This window comes from Myiozetetes cayanensis, unplaced genomic scaffold (assembly GCF_022539395.1).
Source record: "Myiozetetes cayanensis isolate MyiCay16 unplaced genomic scaffold, myiCay2020 scf2-11, whole genome shotgun sequence".
NCBI classification, from domain to species: domain Eukaryota; kingdom Metazoa; phylum Chordata; class Aves; order Passeriformes; family Tyrannidae; genus Myiozetetes; species Myiozetetes cayanensis.
Genome location: NW_026087411.1, coordinates 48379624 through 48395995, shown reverse-complemented (window position 1 = coordinate 48395995; position 16372 = coordinate 48379624). Strand labels below are relative to the sequence as shown.

General features: G+C 38.8%; 1 protein-coding gene across 4 annotated transcripts in view; it reads right to left on the bottom strand.

The window, feature by feature from the left end:
• GRM1 (glutamate metabotropic receptor 1) overlaps window positions 1-16372 on the bottom strand; it is a 180695-nt gene that overhangs the window by 143206 nt on the left and 21117 nt on the right. For all 4 annotated transcript variants that reach the window (XM_050315114.1, XM_050315115.1, XM_050315117.1 and 1 more), the window contains one exon: window positions 2307-2556. In XM_050315114.1, coding sequence (XP_050171071.1) covers window positions 2307-2556 — 250 coding nt within the window. The remainder of the gene's footprint in view (window positions 1-2306; window positions 2557-16372) is intronic.

Genomic DNA, 16372 nt, shown 5'->3' with positions numbered 1-16372 from the left:
GCAGGCACAAAAAATGTGCAAGTCCTTTAATACCATTTCAACCAGCTAATGGGCACAATCCTGACTGTGCAAAGCAATAACTGCCTTATTTTACGATTGGCACAACACACCCAGCCCTAAAAGGAACTCAATTGCAATCATAAAAGAAGGGTATGTGGAAATCTACCTGAAAAATACATTGTGATTCCCAAAGAAATTTCATTATTAGCATTTAATAGGTAAGCATTCCTGACAAAAAGCTCAAAGCAACACTGTTAGGTAGATTCTAAGACAAACAACTGAAATACATAGAGTAGCACAATGTTTGGTAAAGGCTTATCATCAAAATTTCAAGGTGAAATATTCCACACATCCAAGGAGTATGGGGATCAAGTAAATGGTCTAAGAGAAAACTAAGGTTTGTACTACCAAAGTACCTAGGTTTGGTGGTCAATATAGGAGGCTTAATTCCTTTGTTGGCTCTCTGTATGGACAGCATCAAGAGGGAGCACCAAAATCAGGTGAACAACGGGACACAATAACAGCGATAATACGTGAAGAAACCACAGCATTACCTAAAGCTCCAGGGCATTTACTAAAAGACCAGAGACAATGCAGAAAGAATCGCGTCTCGTCTGTATCACCTGGGGAGTCTTTCTGCTGTGCCTTCTGCAACCGGACTTGTCTATCTCACATTGGCCTTTTTAGCCATCAGCGCGCTTGTAGCAAGCGTGGGTAGAGCCCTTCTCAAATCTTCGTTCACGAAGCCTAACTGTGATGATGAGAGATGCTGTCACTCAGACTGATTTTATTATAGTCAGTTTCTTACATTAACTGAAAATTGAAGTTGAAACATGTCGGTAGTGAAACATTCCGTTATTCATTTCAGTTGATGCAACTGAATGATGCCTGTGAACCACACGTACACAGTCTAGAACATGATACCATTTGCAATACCACCTTACTCTTTGTTTCATTTTAAAGCTAAGGGTTCTCCAGATGTTCTACATCTTATCTTCACAACGTTCTAGAAGTACCGCCTCTGCTCCAAATACATTCCAAACAAAGACTGGAACTAAAAAAATTTAACAGTGACCGGTTGTTTTCAAACTGTTGCTTGGGCCAGATTAGCTATCTGACTTACAGAAATCATAACTGTGGGTTTTGAGGAACAATACAGTTGTGGGAGACCAATATTATAACAGAGCAAAAGGAGAGGATTCCAGTCATGACAATGACAGACACAAAGACTTTAGGGAAAGAAAGGGGCAAAAAGAAGCCTGATGAAATAAGATGACAACAGAAGCTGAATAGGTGTGAACACAACCGTCAAAGGCCTTGAAGGAATTACTTTAAACATTTCTTGAAGGTATTTTAAAATAATAAATAAGAAAGAATCAAACAGTAAATAGAAGTAATAAAACAGACATTATCAATCTAATAAAGAAGACAAAACATCAGTCCTCATCATTTGAACAATACTTATCAAGACTGAAAAAAGGACATAAAGACGTTGCAAAAATCAAGGTGGAAGTCAAAGAAGCCTCAAAATAAGAACTATCACGAAAATGGAAATGTGGATAGACTGTATGTCATAGAACTAAAATTATCATAGTTCTGTGAATACCTATAAAGATAAACTCTAGCAGAAAAAAGCAATCATTCCTGTTTTTATTAAAACACCCTTTGTCTGTCCAACACATCTGCACTCTTACTCTGGTAATATAAAAACACACATATATCCTAATTTAGGCATCAGCAAGTTTGATGTTTTAAAAACCAAACAAGTCAGCATAATATTAGTGCCCCAGCTTTCAACAGAAAAGATCAGAACAAAATATACAACTGAGAATGCCAGGTTGTAATCACAAGACTGGAAAAAAGTTCAAGTAATCAAAAGCATTCAATAATTTGGGGTTTCAAATTACCAAGAGACATCTTTAGTTAAACACATGAAATATAGTCCTGTCACACTTCCAGATCACATTCTGAAACTAGGACCTTTCACTCCCTACTTTGGTTCTAAATTCTGTACATGAAACATTCCCTTAGAGTGTGCAAAAACACAAAAACACTAACATCATATCTCCATATAAAGGAGTTAGTAATTAGCATTTACTTCAGCAAAAGGTATCACCTCTGATTAAGCTGGCATACACAATCATATCACCTTTCGTGAGATCTGCTCTACCATCTTGCCACTTCTACTCATTCATTAGACAAGTAAATATGGAAATTGCAGGTAGCTAAGCTGCACGGTTCTGAAATCAAATGCCCGCCTGCAGGATGAGAGGGAGAAGAGAGGCAGAGAAATCCCAGAGCCTTACCTTCCAATTAGCAGGAACTCCCCAAGCACTCCCAGGCGCCTCATGGCAATGAGGATCCCCCTCACTGTCATTCCCTCGCAGAAGCAAACCACCACTCTGGCCTTGGGTAACCTTTCTCGCAGCTTGCGGAGCAGGCGATCAAAGCTCTTTTCCCCAGCGTTGCTGTAGATCTTGTCAGAGTGAGCAATGCAGAGACCCTCTTGGGCAGCCAGCTCTTTGAAAGCTTCCATTCCACTTTCCCCATAATTTCCTGTTAAAAAAAAAAAAAAAAACTTAGATTATATAATGCATTTAACCAATTAAGGGGGGCTGTGATGGGAAAGAGATTGTTTTCCCTGCCCAAAATCAACTACCATTAGCAGAAAGAAGAGCAAAGGAAATCCATCAAGTTGAGCATACTCAGAGTTCAGTGGAACAGGATATCCATGTATCAGTAGGTTTTCACTGACCTTGAGACTTCAAGTTTCTTTCCTTACATTGATTTAACAATGGGTATTAAAGGAAAACAAGGGATGGATAGGTAGAAGAGAGGATAAAGACAGATCAGACAGTGAGAATAAAATTTTATTAACATTTCTATGGCAAAAATGACAGTGGTGCTAGTCCAGAAAAACAGTTATAGTAAAGAGAAAAAAGGATTCAGTTCCAAGCCATTCTGTACTATGTGTAGTCCATGCTCATAAAAGTGAATGAAAGATGGATGCAAATTAAAACACACTGATCTGGTAACATCTTGAAAGCCACTTGTACCAATTTGACTGACCAGTGTTCATCATAGCTAATATTTAGTCTTGATGTCTCTCTTAGAATAGGAGACTTCTATCTGAAACAACTTCAGAAGAAACCCTTCCTAGTATAGAAATATTTGAACAGTGAGGTGCAAACAATATAAAAACCAATTCTCAAATTCACTTCTATTTATACACTTTGGAAGCCAAATCAACAGCTTTACAAAACTCAAACTGCCTTTAACTATGGAGACAGGTGAAACACCAAGTTTTCTTTGAATATTTTATGCCTGCCATGAGCAAAGGATTTATGATGAACATCCATTAGGAAAGAGGAACAGATGGATTACAAAAAAATATATCTATCAACAGTAACAAGCAATGGTTCAAAAAAGAAGCACTAATTTGATGCTATCCACATCCCAAATGCTTCCTTAATTTATGGAGAGAGTAACATCTGATATGCTGATCTCTTCTAGACCCAGACCTTTTTGAGCAAGGGGTGACTGAAAAGGTCCCTCTTCCCCATTTGCTATTTCAAACTGTTGCTGCAAAGAGAAAGACTTATGAATCAGCCTAAATTCCTTCATACACACATACACACAAAAACAAACAACCACAACAAAAACAAACAAAACAAAAACAAAAACAACAACAACTGTTCAAAAGGCATAGCCATCAGAAAGAATGTTCATGAAACAGTACAGGCATTTGTGTATAAAAACAGTAGAAGTGAGTGCATTTTCCCAGACACATGGATCATTTACCGTAGATCAGCTCCACTATGGCAGTCATAGTCATACTAGACTGCAGATAAACCTCTTAGATCTAGAGTCAAACACGAAATTGAAGTTCCCCAGCCCTTTTCACTGAACCGCCCTAGTTTCTCACAAATTTGAAACACAGCAGAATGGCCTCTTTTTTAGCCTGTGACTCAACACCAGATTCAGCAATCAGGTCAGTCTTCTTTTTTTCTGTGAGCCAGACATACTCCAGAGCAGGAGTAATGCAGAACTGTGGGGAGGAGAGAAGAGAGGAAGAGCCGTGCCTGGTGGGAACACACCACCAGACAGACCACCCTGTGGGCTCAGCAGTCCCATCTCACAATCCTGTACAGGGGTAAATAATGAGGCCTTGTATAGGGATTGTCATATGCTGAGAAGGATACAGATAGAGGCATTTCCAGGTATTTCAAGGCCATAAGCTGCAGTCACCAAGGGATTCTCCTCAAAGCAGTATGGTTTGAGCAATATTGCTTTGATGACTTGCCTCAGGTCCCAGAATGAGGCAGGACAACCTCATCACTGATTTGCCATTAGCAAACACCTTATGCTTTGGGAGAAAATTGGGATGTATTTCCCAATTTTATGTGGAGCTTTGTTCAACATAGACTCCTTTGAAATCAGTAGGATTATTCTTCAAGTCTTGCTTAGGGTGAGATGGGGGACTAAACTGAATTTCATTAGATGTTTAGGCAATGCGTACTAGAAAATAAATCTAGCATGTTTCCTACCTAAACACTGAGGTAAGATGGGATTTTGTCATACATCAATACAGCATTAATTCTGCTGTAGTTCAAGTTAATGATTTCAAGAAACGAAAAATTTAATCTGCTTGGAATGATTTTTCTCAGCTTTAATTTTGATGAAATAACAATTATCTCAAACATAGTCACACCTGTATCAACAATACAACAGCCTACCAAAATATGCACTAAGAGGAAGACTGTTGTCTATAAATTCAGTAAGTGTGCTAGAAAGTCTAGGAGAAAAGCTAATTAAGATCAATAACAATACGGACATAAGATGAAATAAGCAAATCACAAGGCAGAAAATTCTCAGCTAAAAATGAAAGCTTTCTAATCCTTTCATGAAAATACTGTACCACCTTTCCAGCAGCAGCACAAAGAAATCTGATGTTAGACTGGAGTTTTCTCAGCTCTCAAGAGCATAATGTAAAGTAAGAAGTCTACAACAGCCAGAGACAAGACTTGCTGACCCAGGAGGTCCTCCTAAAGTCTGTTTGCTGTGCTCCCAGAGCAAGACAACATGCTGCACATCTTTCCCCCCAAGGGAAAGCATCAGGGAGAAAACAAATGTGTGACAGATGTTACGTACATTGTTTAATGCACTCAGCTACTGGGCAATGTACAATGTAAGGGCATATATAGAATAGAAAACACCAATTAATTCTGTGCAACAGCCAAGAACACAGCCATCTGTACCAGCTTGGTGGGTACACCCATTTCAGTCCACATACAGGTGAGAGCTGAGAGGGGAAACATGTAATGAAATAAATCTCTGTGTGATTGTAGTCAATGAAGAGTTGCAAGAGGGCCTCAGGCTGAGGACCTTTTTTCCTTTGAAAGAGCCATTGAAGAAAAGATCAGAAAAGATCCAAGCTTATCTGCAACTGACCTTTGCTATCAGAATCAGGCATGAAAAGTAAAAGTACTTATTATTGTGAGACTACAAACAACTGATTTTCTTTCTGACCCCTACCCAAAACTAGGCAAGCCAGTAACATACTTTGAGCACCACAAATACCTTATGAATTTTTAACAATTTCTGTAAGCTCTGTTCAACTTGTACCCTATTCAAAAAACCCAGATGTTTTCCTTATATGCTTCAAGCAGAGTCTGTACAGAAGCATGAGGCTAAATTTTAAATCTGTCATGGCTGCAATTTAACAAAGAGCATTTTCATAACACTCTTCTCTCAGTGCCAAGGAAAGCTTTGCTTCCCCACTGCAAAGATCCCAGATAAGGTTATTTCTAAGAGGGATCCACATATCTAAAGATGCGGCTGAGAGCTACATGTAGTGGTAATTATTCTCACTTATTGCATTCCATGCATTAAATATGTTAACAAAAACATTAAGATACTGTAGCAAAAATCAAAGATGTTCTCTTGATCAACAGAAGACATACAAAAGAAGAAACTAACAAAAAATCAGCCTCACAAATTGCTCCTCTGAGCCGATAAATATTACATTTGTGACACAGCTATACTGAAAGTAACACTATTTGTTTATATTAACACTTGAGTAGTGTGGGGAGCAGAACCCATGAGCTCTATCTAAAAGGCTTATGTTCTTTTTTATTATTATAGCTGTTTGCCTAATTTTTCCCCATTCTCTTTGTCAAGAGAACCATTTATTTTTTCATTTATGAAATTGAGTAGAAACAACTCTGCAATGAGGTGCTTATGAGAATCCTGGAGTCTGTCTTTTTAAGTGGCTGCATGGGTCTTCCTAAGCCACAAAACAATGTGACCAGCATAAATCCATGTCTCATTTCATTCCAGGATAGAGATTAGTTATATGATAACATAAGGAAATGCGAACCACTCATATTTGTGCTGAAGAGAACATTCTCTTGAAATACAGGCTAATACCTGTTTAGAAAAAATCTTAGAGAAGACCATAATGCTGAAGAATAAGACTGACACTGTTCTTTCTCACTCTGCTTTCAGTGTTAATAAGAAATACCAAGCGGTCTTTTTTTAAGACCACTTTAGAGAAACACCTACAAAACCAACAAAATCAACAGCAGAGAACCATGCCTGGAAGAATGCTCCAATGCACTTAAATTATAAAAATTAGGGAGCAAGAGTTATTTCACCTACCTGAGCCAAGAGCAATCTCTTCAGATGAGGTCACCTATTCCTCACCTTTAGGGGCTTATTTACTGTATTTATTCCTCTAAACAACAACAACTACCACCTAGATCAAAGGTGAACACACACAAAAAAATAAAAACATACACCCCAGAGGCACACAGCAAAGGCAATGCACTAATGATACAACCACAAAATCTACCTACATCGCAGGGTACCACAGAGGTAAGTCATATCACAAGAAGGTCCCTCTTTTCAAAATAACAAGCGCTAAACTATTCTCTGTGCTCTTCTTTCCTTTCTCAACATTATAATCTGTTTGTTCACCTCTCCCAAGCTTGTAGATTGCTGGAGGCATGAAATTTTTTTCAGTGTTCAGTATTGATTCACTATAAGGCATCTCTTTTCTTCAGCTAATTAACTTCTTTTTGGTAGAGAGAGAATTAGATGAGAACAAGAGGACTGCATGACATAACAGCAAGGAATAACTACTGAAAAGCTTTGCTAGTGCAAAGGCAGATAATTTGAGAAGAGCAGAGCAAGCACACAATCTGATTACCAAGTTACTTCCTGACACATTGCAACAACTAATTTGTAAAAACTAGTTATGGTATGAAATATGACAGTAACTGTATAGTTGCCAAATACAAGTGTGAGGAGACTGGAAAGTCTTAGACTACTGAACAGAAAAAAAAAAGGCAAAAAGAGTGACCGTTTTCTCTCTTATAATATGCTGTGCTTCCCTATGCCACATGAGCATCTTTGAATAGGGTCAGTTTAGAAGAAAAAAAAATTGAGTTATCTAATGTTAATGTAATTCTTATCAGTATAACTATATTAAATAATTGTGTGTATACTCTTAGTCCATTGCAAACTAAAAAAGTTCAGTCATCAGATTTAAACTAGTATGTTAGTAACAAGTTGGGACCACATAAATAATCAGCTAATGTATGTCAGATGAGAAGCAGCCCTTTTCTAAGCTGTAATAATTCAGTTATTTACATCTATTTGTCCACACCTTTGATTAGAAGAGTTAAAAATAAAAGCCAAAGTCCATATTTATTCCCTGAATGTAACAGACAAACAAAAAAATGAAAAGTTGTATAAATGGATCTGCCAATGTGTGTTATTTTGGTCTATCCCAAGCATAAATGCTACACTTGTAGAAAGCAGCCCTGCTGGCACACAACTTTCAGGGCCATTGAACTGGCACCGTCCCTACCTCTGCCAGACTTCTTCATCACTGTGAAAAGGGTGAAGATTCAACACTTCTATTGTTCCCCAGAATATCTTTTTCCAGGCTATCACACGAGGGGCTACATTTTACCAATTATCAGTTATCCCAAATATGATTTGTTTTTCCTTTTTCAGTGAATTCTCTTTACTTAATGTTGACTTTACCACCTAAAGCCTTCACCACACAATTTCTTCTCAAAGTTCAGATAGCTTTCTCCATGTAATTTTCTTTCTTCACTGAGTATATCTCACCTCAGGTGTTTTTTTAAGGAGCAACTTCAAAGCAGGTGAGTTAGGATATGAGAGCTTCTCACAAACCCTAAAGGGTTGGCCACTATACAATAAGAAAAATTCTGTATGGACACGGTCTCCAGTTCTGTTACCAGCCAGGACAAAATAGCAGAGAAAATATCAAAAGAAAAAACTTCGCAAGACCTACATTTCCAGTCTAACTACAAAGCTTAAAAGGAAAATCTCTACCACTTTTTTCACTCTTAGTGGTTTGCAGAAAAAGGAAAACCAAAAACTGCTTTACAAAGAATGCTGAAGTGGCTATTTTAATTTTTTTAAGTGCCATGGCTTTAAAGAAGAGACAAATAAGTCCTGCAAACATTGGTCCCTAAGACAGTTGAATACAAGTTGAACATCACAGATACTCATTACAGGTTTTCCCCTCCTGAGGACCAGCTGGATTGTTCACTTCTAGATTAGATGGGGTCCAGCTACTCCTCTTCTCAGTTTTAAAGTTGGTTTTAGCTTGCTACCACCCATAGGTATCAAAGACCTCCTTACCACCACCAGCTTGCCTCCCAGGCTAACTCATGGCTCTGTGGAAGTCAGCATTTCCCTCACATTTCCATGCATTTCCTTCGACATTGCTGGAGATACTTGGCGTTGAATAATGGCCTCACTGTACTTTAGTTATGGAGAAGGACTCATTATTAGAAATTGAAACAGCATTGTAAACACTCTGTCTTCTTTTAAGCTACAGTAACAAAGTTTTCCGGATTCACCAGAGATTTCCAAGCAACTGCACTCCAGCATTACAAAAACCAGAAGGATATGTTAAATGAATGAACTGAGTCATCTTTGGTAGACTACAGATCTCAACCATCTGTGCTTACATATTATTTTCTTCAGGCCCTTCTAAAAGTGCAGAAAGTGAGCTCTTGAGGCCAGACTAGTCTTTTTGTTTTCTGATGTCAAATAAAACTGAGTACAAGGGAGAACATAAAAACAGAAGCTGAGAGGGTGAACTAGGTGATTGTTATAACCATTAAACAGTACACTATTCCTAACAAAATTCAACTTCTTAGAGAAATGAGATTATATTTCAAATAAGAAAAGTCACATGATTTTATTAAATGCTAGGTTACTTTTTGTCATTAATTACCAAGTACACATATTTTGTCAACATCTCACTGTTGTGATTCGTTACCTTAGTAAAGAAGACCACGACAAAAGTAAAACTCTTCCACTGAGTAAAGTGGTTGTATTTAAACCTTCATCCTGAAATCAGCAGATGCATCATCTTGATCAGCTAATTGATATTCATGTCAGAAATACAGTCACAGGTGAAGTTAGTCTGAAGTAATGAGAACATTGGTGCTAAATGACACTTCCTTAATAAGAAAAATGCCAAAATGTGGTCTCATGTAGTTTTTCCCCCTAAATGTATTCAAAGCAAACAACCAGTGATTATTTATTATGAATCTAAAAAGTTTTAGAGTTTTATTTTCTAATGAAAGTATTTCAGTTCCAAATATGGCAGACACCTGGTGCTTGTAACAACTTTACTTGCTGAACTTAGTCTTTCTGTTCATGACTTATGAATAAGAAGCTTCCAGTTCTGTTCAGAAAGTATTGAAAATAATCTAATGATGCCTAACATTAACTGTGGGTTGGTTCTTTTGGCTGGCATTGGTTGAAAAAGGCGTCACATATTTTTTTATGTTTCTTGATGAGTCCAGAGAAAGGAAACATAAGAATAAAGTTTCAACTCCTATGAATATTTTTTAAGCCTGCTGTGAATATTACGGTTAGTAAAATCATTTACAAAAATAAAAAGGATACCTAAAAGGGACAACAAAGTAGAAGAACAATATTTTGATGTTTGGTGTTTTATTTTTAAATGAGCAAACATTTCAAGAAGAGGGAATGAAGTATATGCTCAGTTCCCATGCTTTGGCATTTATGCAATTAGGTTAGCTCACATTCAAGCACAAGACTTAAACCTTGAGCAATCAAAAATCATGTGAACAAATACCCTACCATGAATGAGAGTTTGACCATAAAGAATTAATGGAAATTTAAAAACATTTTTACTGTTTATCTGGTTTCTGAACCTGCTGGCTCAGAGCAATCAGTTTCTGACCTTCCCTATAATTTTTAGAGATGGCTTTTGTGTGTGTGTGTGTGTGTGAATCAAGACACTCACAAATTATATTCTTTCATAAGCTGGCACTTAGAAAGGCCAAACATCATGAAATGCTCCAAAAAGAGTAAGTAAGAGTATGAACACTTCTTGATGACCTGCATTATCAATGGCTTTAAGAGGTATCTGGAAAGTATGTTAGAAATGGGATTACTTTTCAAAGTGTATTTTGTACTCATTTTCTCATTAAAGAAAAGTTACTGCTCAGACCTATTCCCACTGAAGTGAAATTTCAGTGGCAACACTATCAGATGATTAGTAACTTTTAAGAGAGACAAATGAACTATTAAATTTTTCTCTTTACTGGCTGTTAACACACATCATTGAAACAAATATGCTACTGACCTGAAGTACAGAGAAAAATGCTCACGACCTTTAGGGCAATTTTGGCAATATAAAGGAGTGAACTGCAGAATGGCAGTCTTGTAAGATAGAAAAAAATGGTTAATGCAAGTAGGAGAAAGTAATAATCCTGAACATGTGAGACAACGAGATCCTGCATGCCAGTTAAGAAGGGCTGTAGATCTGCATCCATGTGCAGCTTTGCCAGGCTGCACCCCAGGCATGGCACCTCGGGCATCCAGAATCCTCCCACACCTATGCCCACATCCAGGAATGCTCCCAGGCCACCTCACATGCTTCTGGACCAAATGGGGGAGACCTTAGGATTGGCAAGAGGGGGCCCTTCCAGCTCTCCTGATGAGGTTCACATTGTGAATCCTTAGGGAGACATAGGCAGTGCTGCTATACAGGCTTGTAAAATGGCTCATTGGAGGGAAAAGAGAAGGACCCTTTGTTGGGTTAAGAAACAGAAGAGAAGACGTTTCACTGAGAAAGACAAAAATATTGGGTTTTTTCTCAGACATTGCAGACATTGCCGTTTTTCTTCCTCCTCTACCACAACCCTGTGGCTTACAGATACTTCCCGAGGAGTGGCTTCTGGGGACTCACAACCTGTACGATCATCCAGAAGATCCTATCAACCTTCTGTACTCAGCACAAAACAATCTGAATCTGAGTGTGTCATCCCCTCGTGACTTCATCTCTCTGTCTGCAAATGAATGTTCCCGGAAAGATGTGCTGGGGGAGGGGAACGGCTCTTCTCAAAGGCCCAAAAAATTACCACAGCCCTCTGCCTGCACCAGGGAAGCAAGACATAGCTCTGCTTGCTCCCATCAACTTGTCTTTTCCTGCCTTGGTCCTGTGAGGGACAAGAGAAACCAGGCACCAGCAAAGCGGGTATATGGAGATGCCCTGGACACAGGGCAGAGCTGGCAGAGCAGGGATGCTGGCCCCACAAGGGGCAGCTGGCACCCTGACAGCTGTGCTGCCCTAGCTCCCAAGGGTGCTGAAGGCACAGCAGGCACCTCTGTCAGGCTGTGTCCCAATTACTGAGAGAGGAACTCAAGATGAGAAGGAGAGGGAGAGCACGGGGAGGCAGTTAACCTCAGATGGCAAGGTGACAGGTGGAAATGCAGGAAGAGAGATCGAGGCTGTGCATATATTGAGCACATCCAAAACCATCAGCTACTGAGAGTAAGACAGCCATGCTTGCACAGTTTGCTGCGTACAAGCTGTACAGGAATGTTGTAATTAACTGCTGATGAAGCAGGCTGTGAGGTGGCACAGTGTGAGGCAGATTTGGGTGGCCTACTGGCCTCAGGTTTGGCATTTTGCTGGCAGCAAAGAAATAAAGCTTTCAGTCTCAACAGTGCCCCAAGGGCAGCATCAGCATGGCTGGCTCTGATCTCACAGCCCAGAGCCAGGAAAAATGCATGCATCTGCAGCTGTGCAGATGTGATCTTTTCAGCAAAAACATTATGGAGACTCCTCAGGCAGTCTTCATGGTTGCTTCAGAGCTGTGAAACAACAAAGCCCACTGTGTGACAGGAGTTTTGATGGAGGTCTTCATCAGGGGTTTAGAGGAGCAATGGCACTTTTCAGGGTGTTTGACATTTCTGCCTGGACTGAAACAATAAAAAACAACATGGATGCTTCTTGATCCCGTGACAACAAGTATTGTAAGGTCTGATCCGCACATTAAAAGACTCCATATATTTCTCTCCAGCAACATATTACTTTAGACAAGAAGGAATATAGCAATTCAACAGACATACTTCTAATGCTGGGAGTGTTAGAAAATCAGTCCCTGAAGCTCTGGCTGTGCACCAAGGTGGTATGATCCAAAAGCACAAGAGACACTAGAAATTCCATTTTGGTATTCATGACGGTTTCGTCTGGAGTAGAGTTGATTTTCTTCACAGTGGCTAGTGCAGGGCTATGTTTTGGATTTGTGCTGAACACAAGACTGATAATATGATATGGTTTTTGTTATTGCTGAGCAGTGCTCATACAGAGCAAATGCCTTTTCTGCTTTTACTGCCACAATGGCGAGGAAATTGGAGGTGCATGGGAAGTTGGGAGGGGACACAGCCAGGACAGGATGACAACAACTGACCAAAGGGATATTCCACATCATATGACATCATGCTCAGTACAGAAGGTAGGAGGAAGATAGAGGAAGCATCTATGGGGACATTTGGAGTAATGGCATTTGTTTTCCCAAGTGTTACATGTGATGGGGCCCTGGTCTCCTGTGGAAGGCTAAACACCTTGGGAGCACCTGCTCGTGGGCCACAGTGAATTAATTTCTTGTTTTGCTTTGCTTGTGTGCACAGCTTTTGCTTTCCCTATTAAAGTGTCTTTATCTCAACCCACAAGTTCTCCAGCTTTTACCCTTATGATTCTCTCCCTGATCCTGCTGGTAGGGAAGTGAGTGAGCAGCTGTGTGGGGCTTGGTTGCTGATTAGGCTTAAACCATGACTACTTTGTATAACCTCACATCACTAATGTGCCTCTGGTGTGAAATAACATAATATTCTGTGACAAGATGTAAGCAACATTGAGTGAGAAGATACTGAATCCTTCAGACATGTAGAATGTTTTCAGGCCAAATATCATCTGCTTCTTGTATCTAATCCAAATGCAAATGAGTGAATTGGTGTTGATACAAAAACATGTCTGAGATCAAAAAAATAAACAAATTTTGAGTTTCTAATTATATTGGACACTTTAATTTCTTTCTTTGTCCCATTTTTTTTCCAAAGGGGTGAAAAGTTCACTTTCTATTTTAATTAATTTAATTACCACTAAGCTTCAGAAGCACAAATTAGTATTAAACAGAGGTGTTAAGGTGGCCAAGTGTTAAAAGAAGCAAAAAACCAGAGAAGCTATTTATAACAGCAAGCTCATAAAAGGTTCATAAAAGTGTTAAATAGCTAGAGAGGAGAAATGAGTCTTCTTAGAGGAAAAAAAAATCAGCAGTGCAAAGGCTACTGCAAATCCTGTACACCACTGTGGTTTCACATAAACTTTTTCCCTCCAAGAAAGCACTTCTGGCATGGCAAAGACCTGCTAGTCCTTTATACTAGTCCCACATAATCTCCTGTCCTTAGTAGTAAGCAAGATATTTGTTAGATTTGATGATTGTTACTACAGAACCAAGATTTCAGCTAAATAACTTGGAAAATCTTGACACTTCCCATGCTGTTGTGGAAAGAAAATAATGATTCTTCTTAAGATGTAACTAGGAGATATACAAGACACATACCACTTTGGATGGTAATGATATGTCCCTTTTATTAACTCTAAATGTTATCTTTCTTTGCAGTATTATTCATGCAATTTAATAGTTTATTTGTATGTTTTGCATGCACTCGTCTTTTGAGTAGCTGATTTTCATACAGTGATCCTAAAGGACACCTTCATCTTCACAAGTTTTGAAGAGCTGTCTCCTATTGGACTCTATGATTACACTGGATTAAGAGAGTGATGTTTCTGTATGTAACTGTATACCAAAACAAAACCACAGCTGCTTGGAATAGGAAACTTTGGGGCATCTGTGAGTCTGCTCAGATCCCACTTACATGCTAGGAGAATTAGACAGTGTAGAAAGTATTTAGCTGTTTCATTAACAGCAGAATTTCTCTGTTCCTAAAATGCTGCTATATTTTTCACCATTCATGTGTTAAATAAATAGTGAACAGTGTTTTTATTTAAGATATGGTCTAGATGCAAATTTTTCTCTCTCTCCTTTGAAACTGTTTGAGCCTCAGATGGTAATATTGAAATTAGCCACTGTTCATTTCCTCTCGTGCAATCAGGATCCAGCTCAAGACTTCCTGATTGCACAGATAAAACATCAGTGGGGAAGGAAGGGAGAAAACACTGCTAGTGGTAAGTGAAATCATACACAAACTGCTGTCACAGATTTCAGGCTATTTCCTTTATGGATTCAGTTTAAACCCCTCTAGGATGCTTACCCAGAGGAGTAAAGAGATAAGAAACTCCCTCATGTATGCGATATGCACAGCTTCGATGAGCAATGAAAAGCAACTCATTTCAAGCTGTAGCTCTTCCCATATGGACACTGAGCAAAAGATGCCCACTAAAGACAGTATGGACTGACTCTGTTTGTTAATGTGAAGGCCTCTTGGCAGCTGTCAGTGCAGCCCCTTACCAGAGGAGGAGGGCTGTCAGTGTGGTTTTGATGCATCTGGAAGGGTGAGTACAAATACAGAAGGCTGCTCTTGAAGTGCCAGTCTGATGACAGGAATTACCGGCACAACTGTGAGCAAGCTCATTCCTGAAAAATCATTGGCAACAAAGAACCTCAGAATTATGGCCTGAATTTGCAGGAACTTATAGTATATTTGTTAGATTTTTCTGTAGTCCTCCCTCCTACATAATAACAATTAGGTGTTGTATTTAATGAGATTTTGTGTCTAAGATTAGCTTTATCCTTAAAGACATATCCCACATTGCTATGGTATTTTCAAAGGAACTACAATCTTATCATATTCATCTGTCCAGGTTTTAATGTAATCAGAAAAGCATATGGTTATGCATATTAACATACTATGAGAAGGAGATTCTTTAGGCAGATCTCAATTTCCAGCTTTGGTAACTAGACTATTTATAAGCTGCTGGAAAGCACTTTAAATGACAGAGTGAGGGCAAAAGCCTACTTTGTACTGAGGATGCAGATTTCACTGATTGAACCTGGGGTTAATGCACATACAAGTGCAAAAACAGCAGAGGGACTTAGGGCTTAAATTTTTGACAGTTTCAAAATGCCACCTGACTCAATACAGAGAAAGACCACAGCATTAAAATTGTATAAGTTTGGAGATTTTAGTAAATACCAGCAACACTTGTGTTCTTTTTCCTTTCTTGGTTCTAATGTTCCTCTTTGTATTCTTTGGTGCCTGTTGTCTCTATAGATGCGAGGGGACTGTATTAGCAGGATAAATACAGCAGTACAGTGGGGCCACACTTAAAAGCACAAATGCATAGCTGACCAGGGACGCTCCTGGGCTTTTGGGAACCTAAGAGACAAATTCATTATCTCTTCTGAGATTAATTAAAAAAAAAAACTTCAGCATACAGACTGGGAAAATCTAAAAGCAGCATAAAAAATCCCAGAAATCATTACTGAACTCTGGCGGACCATCAGGTACATCTTGTTAGTGAGTGAAAGTGTCAAGGCAAGATGACCAAAGAATAAGAAAAGATGAATCACTCTGCAAGAAGCTTTTGAAGTCTGTTAAAGGTCATCAGACGTGAAAGATATGTATTTTATTTCTGACCCTTGTACAGGCTATTCACTTAAGAGTTGGACTCGACCCCTGTGGGTCTCTTCCAACTCAGAATATTCTGTGATTCTGTGAAGAGGCTTTATTCTGGCTGATAACTCTTGGTATAGCATTTTTGCTTTAGGATTTCCATTTTTACCTAAATAGTTTGGCTGCCCTAATCTTAAATCAGTGCTTTCTGAGAAATTTCAAGCTCTTATTTACCTAAAACCAAACATAATGCCCCTTTAAAAAAAAGTCCGAAATTATCTAGACTGAATATATATTGATTTTATTTTTCAAAAACAGAGGCTCAAGTGAATGATTGATGAAAAAATTGTGGATTGCAGGCTTATACAATGCCTCTGAGAATTCTTCCAATATAGAATGACATTATTTCTGAACTATCTTACTGCAT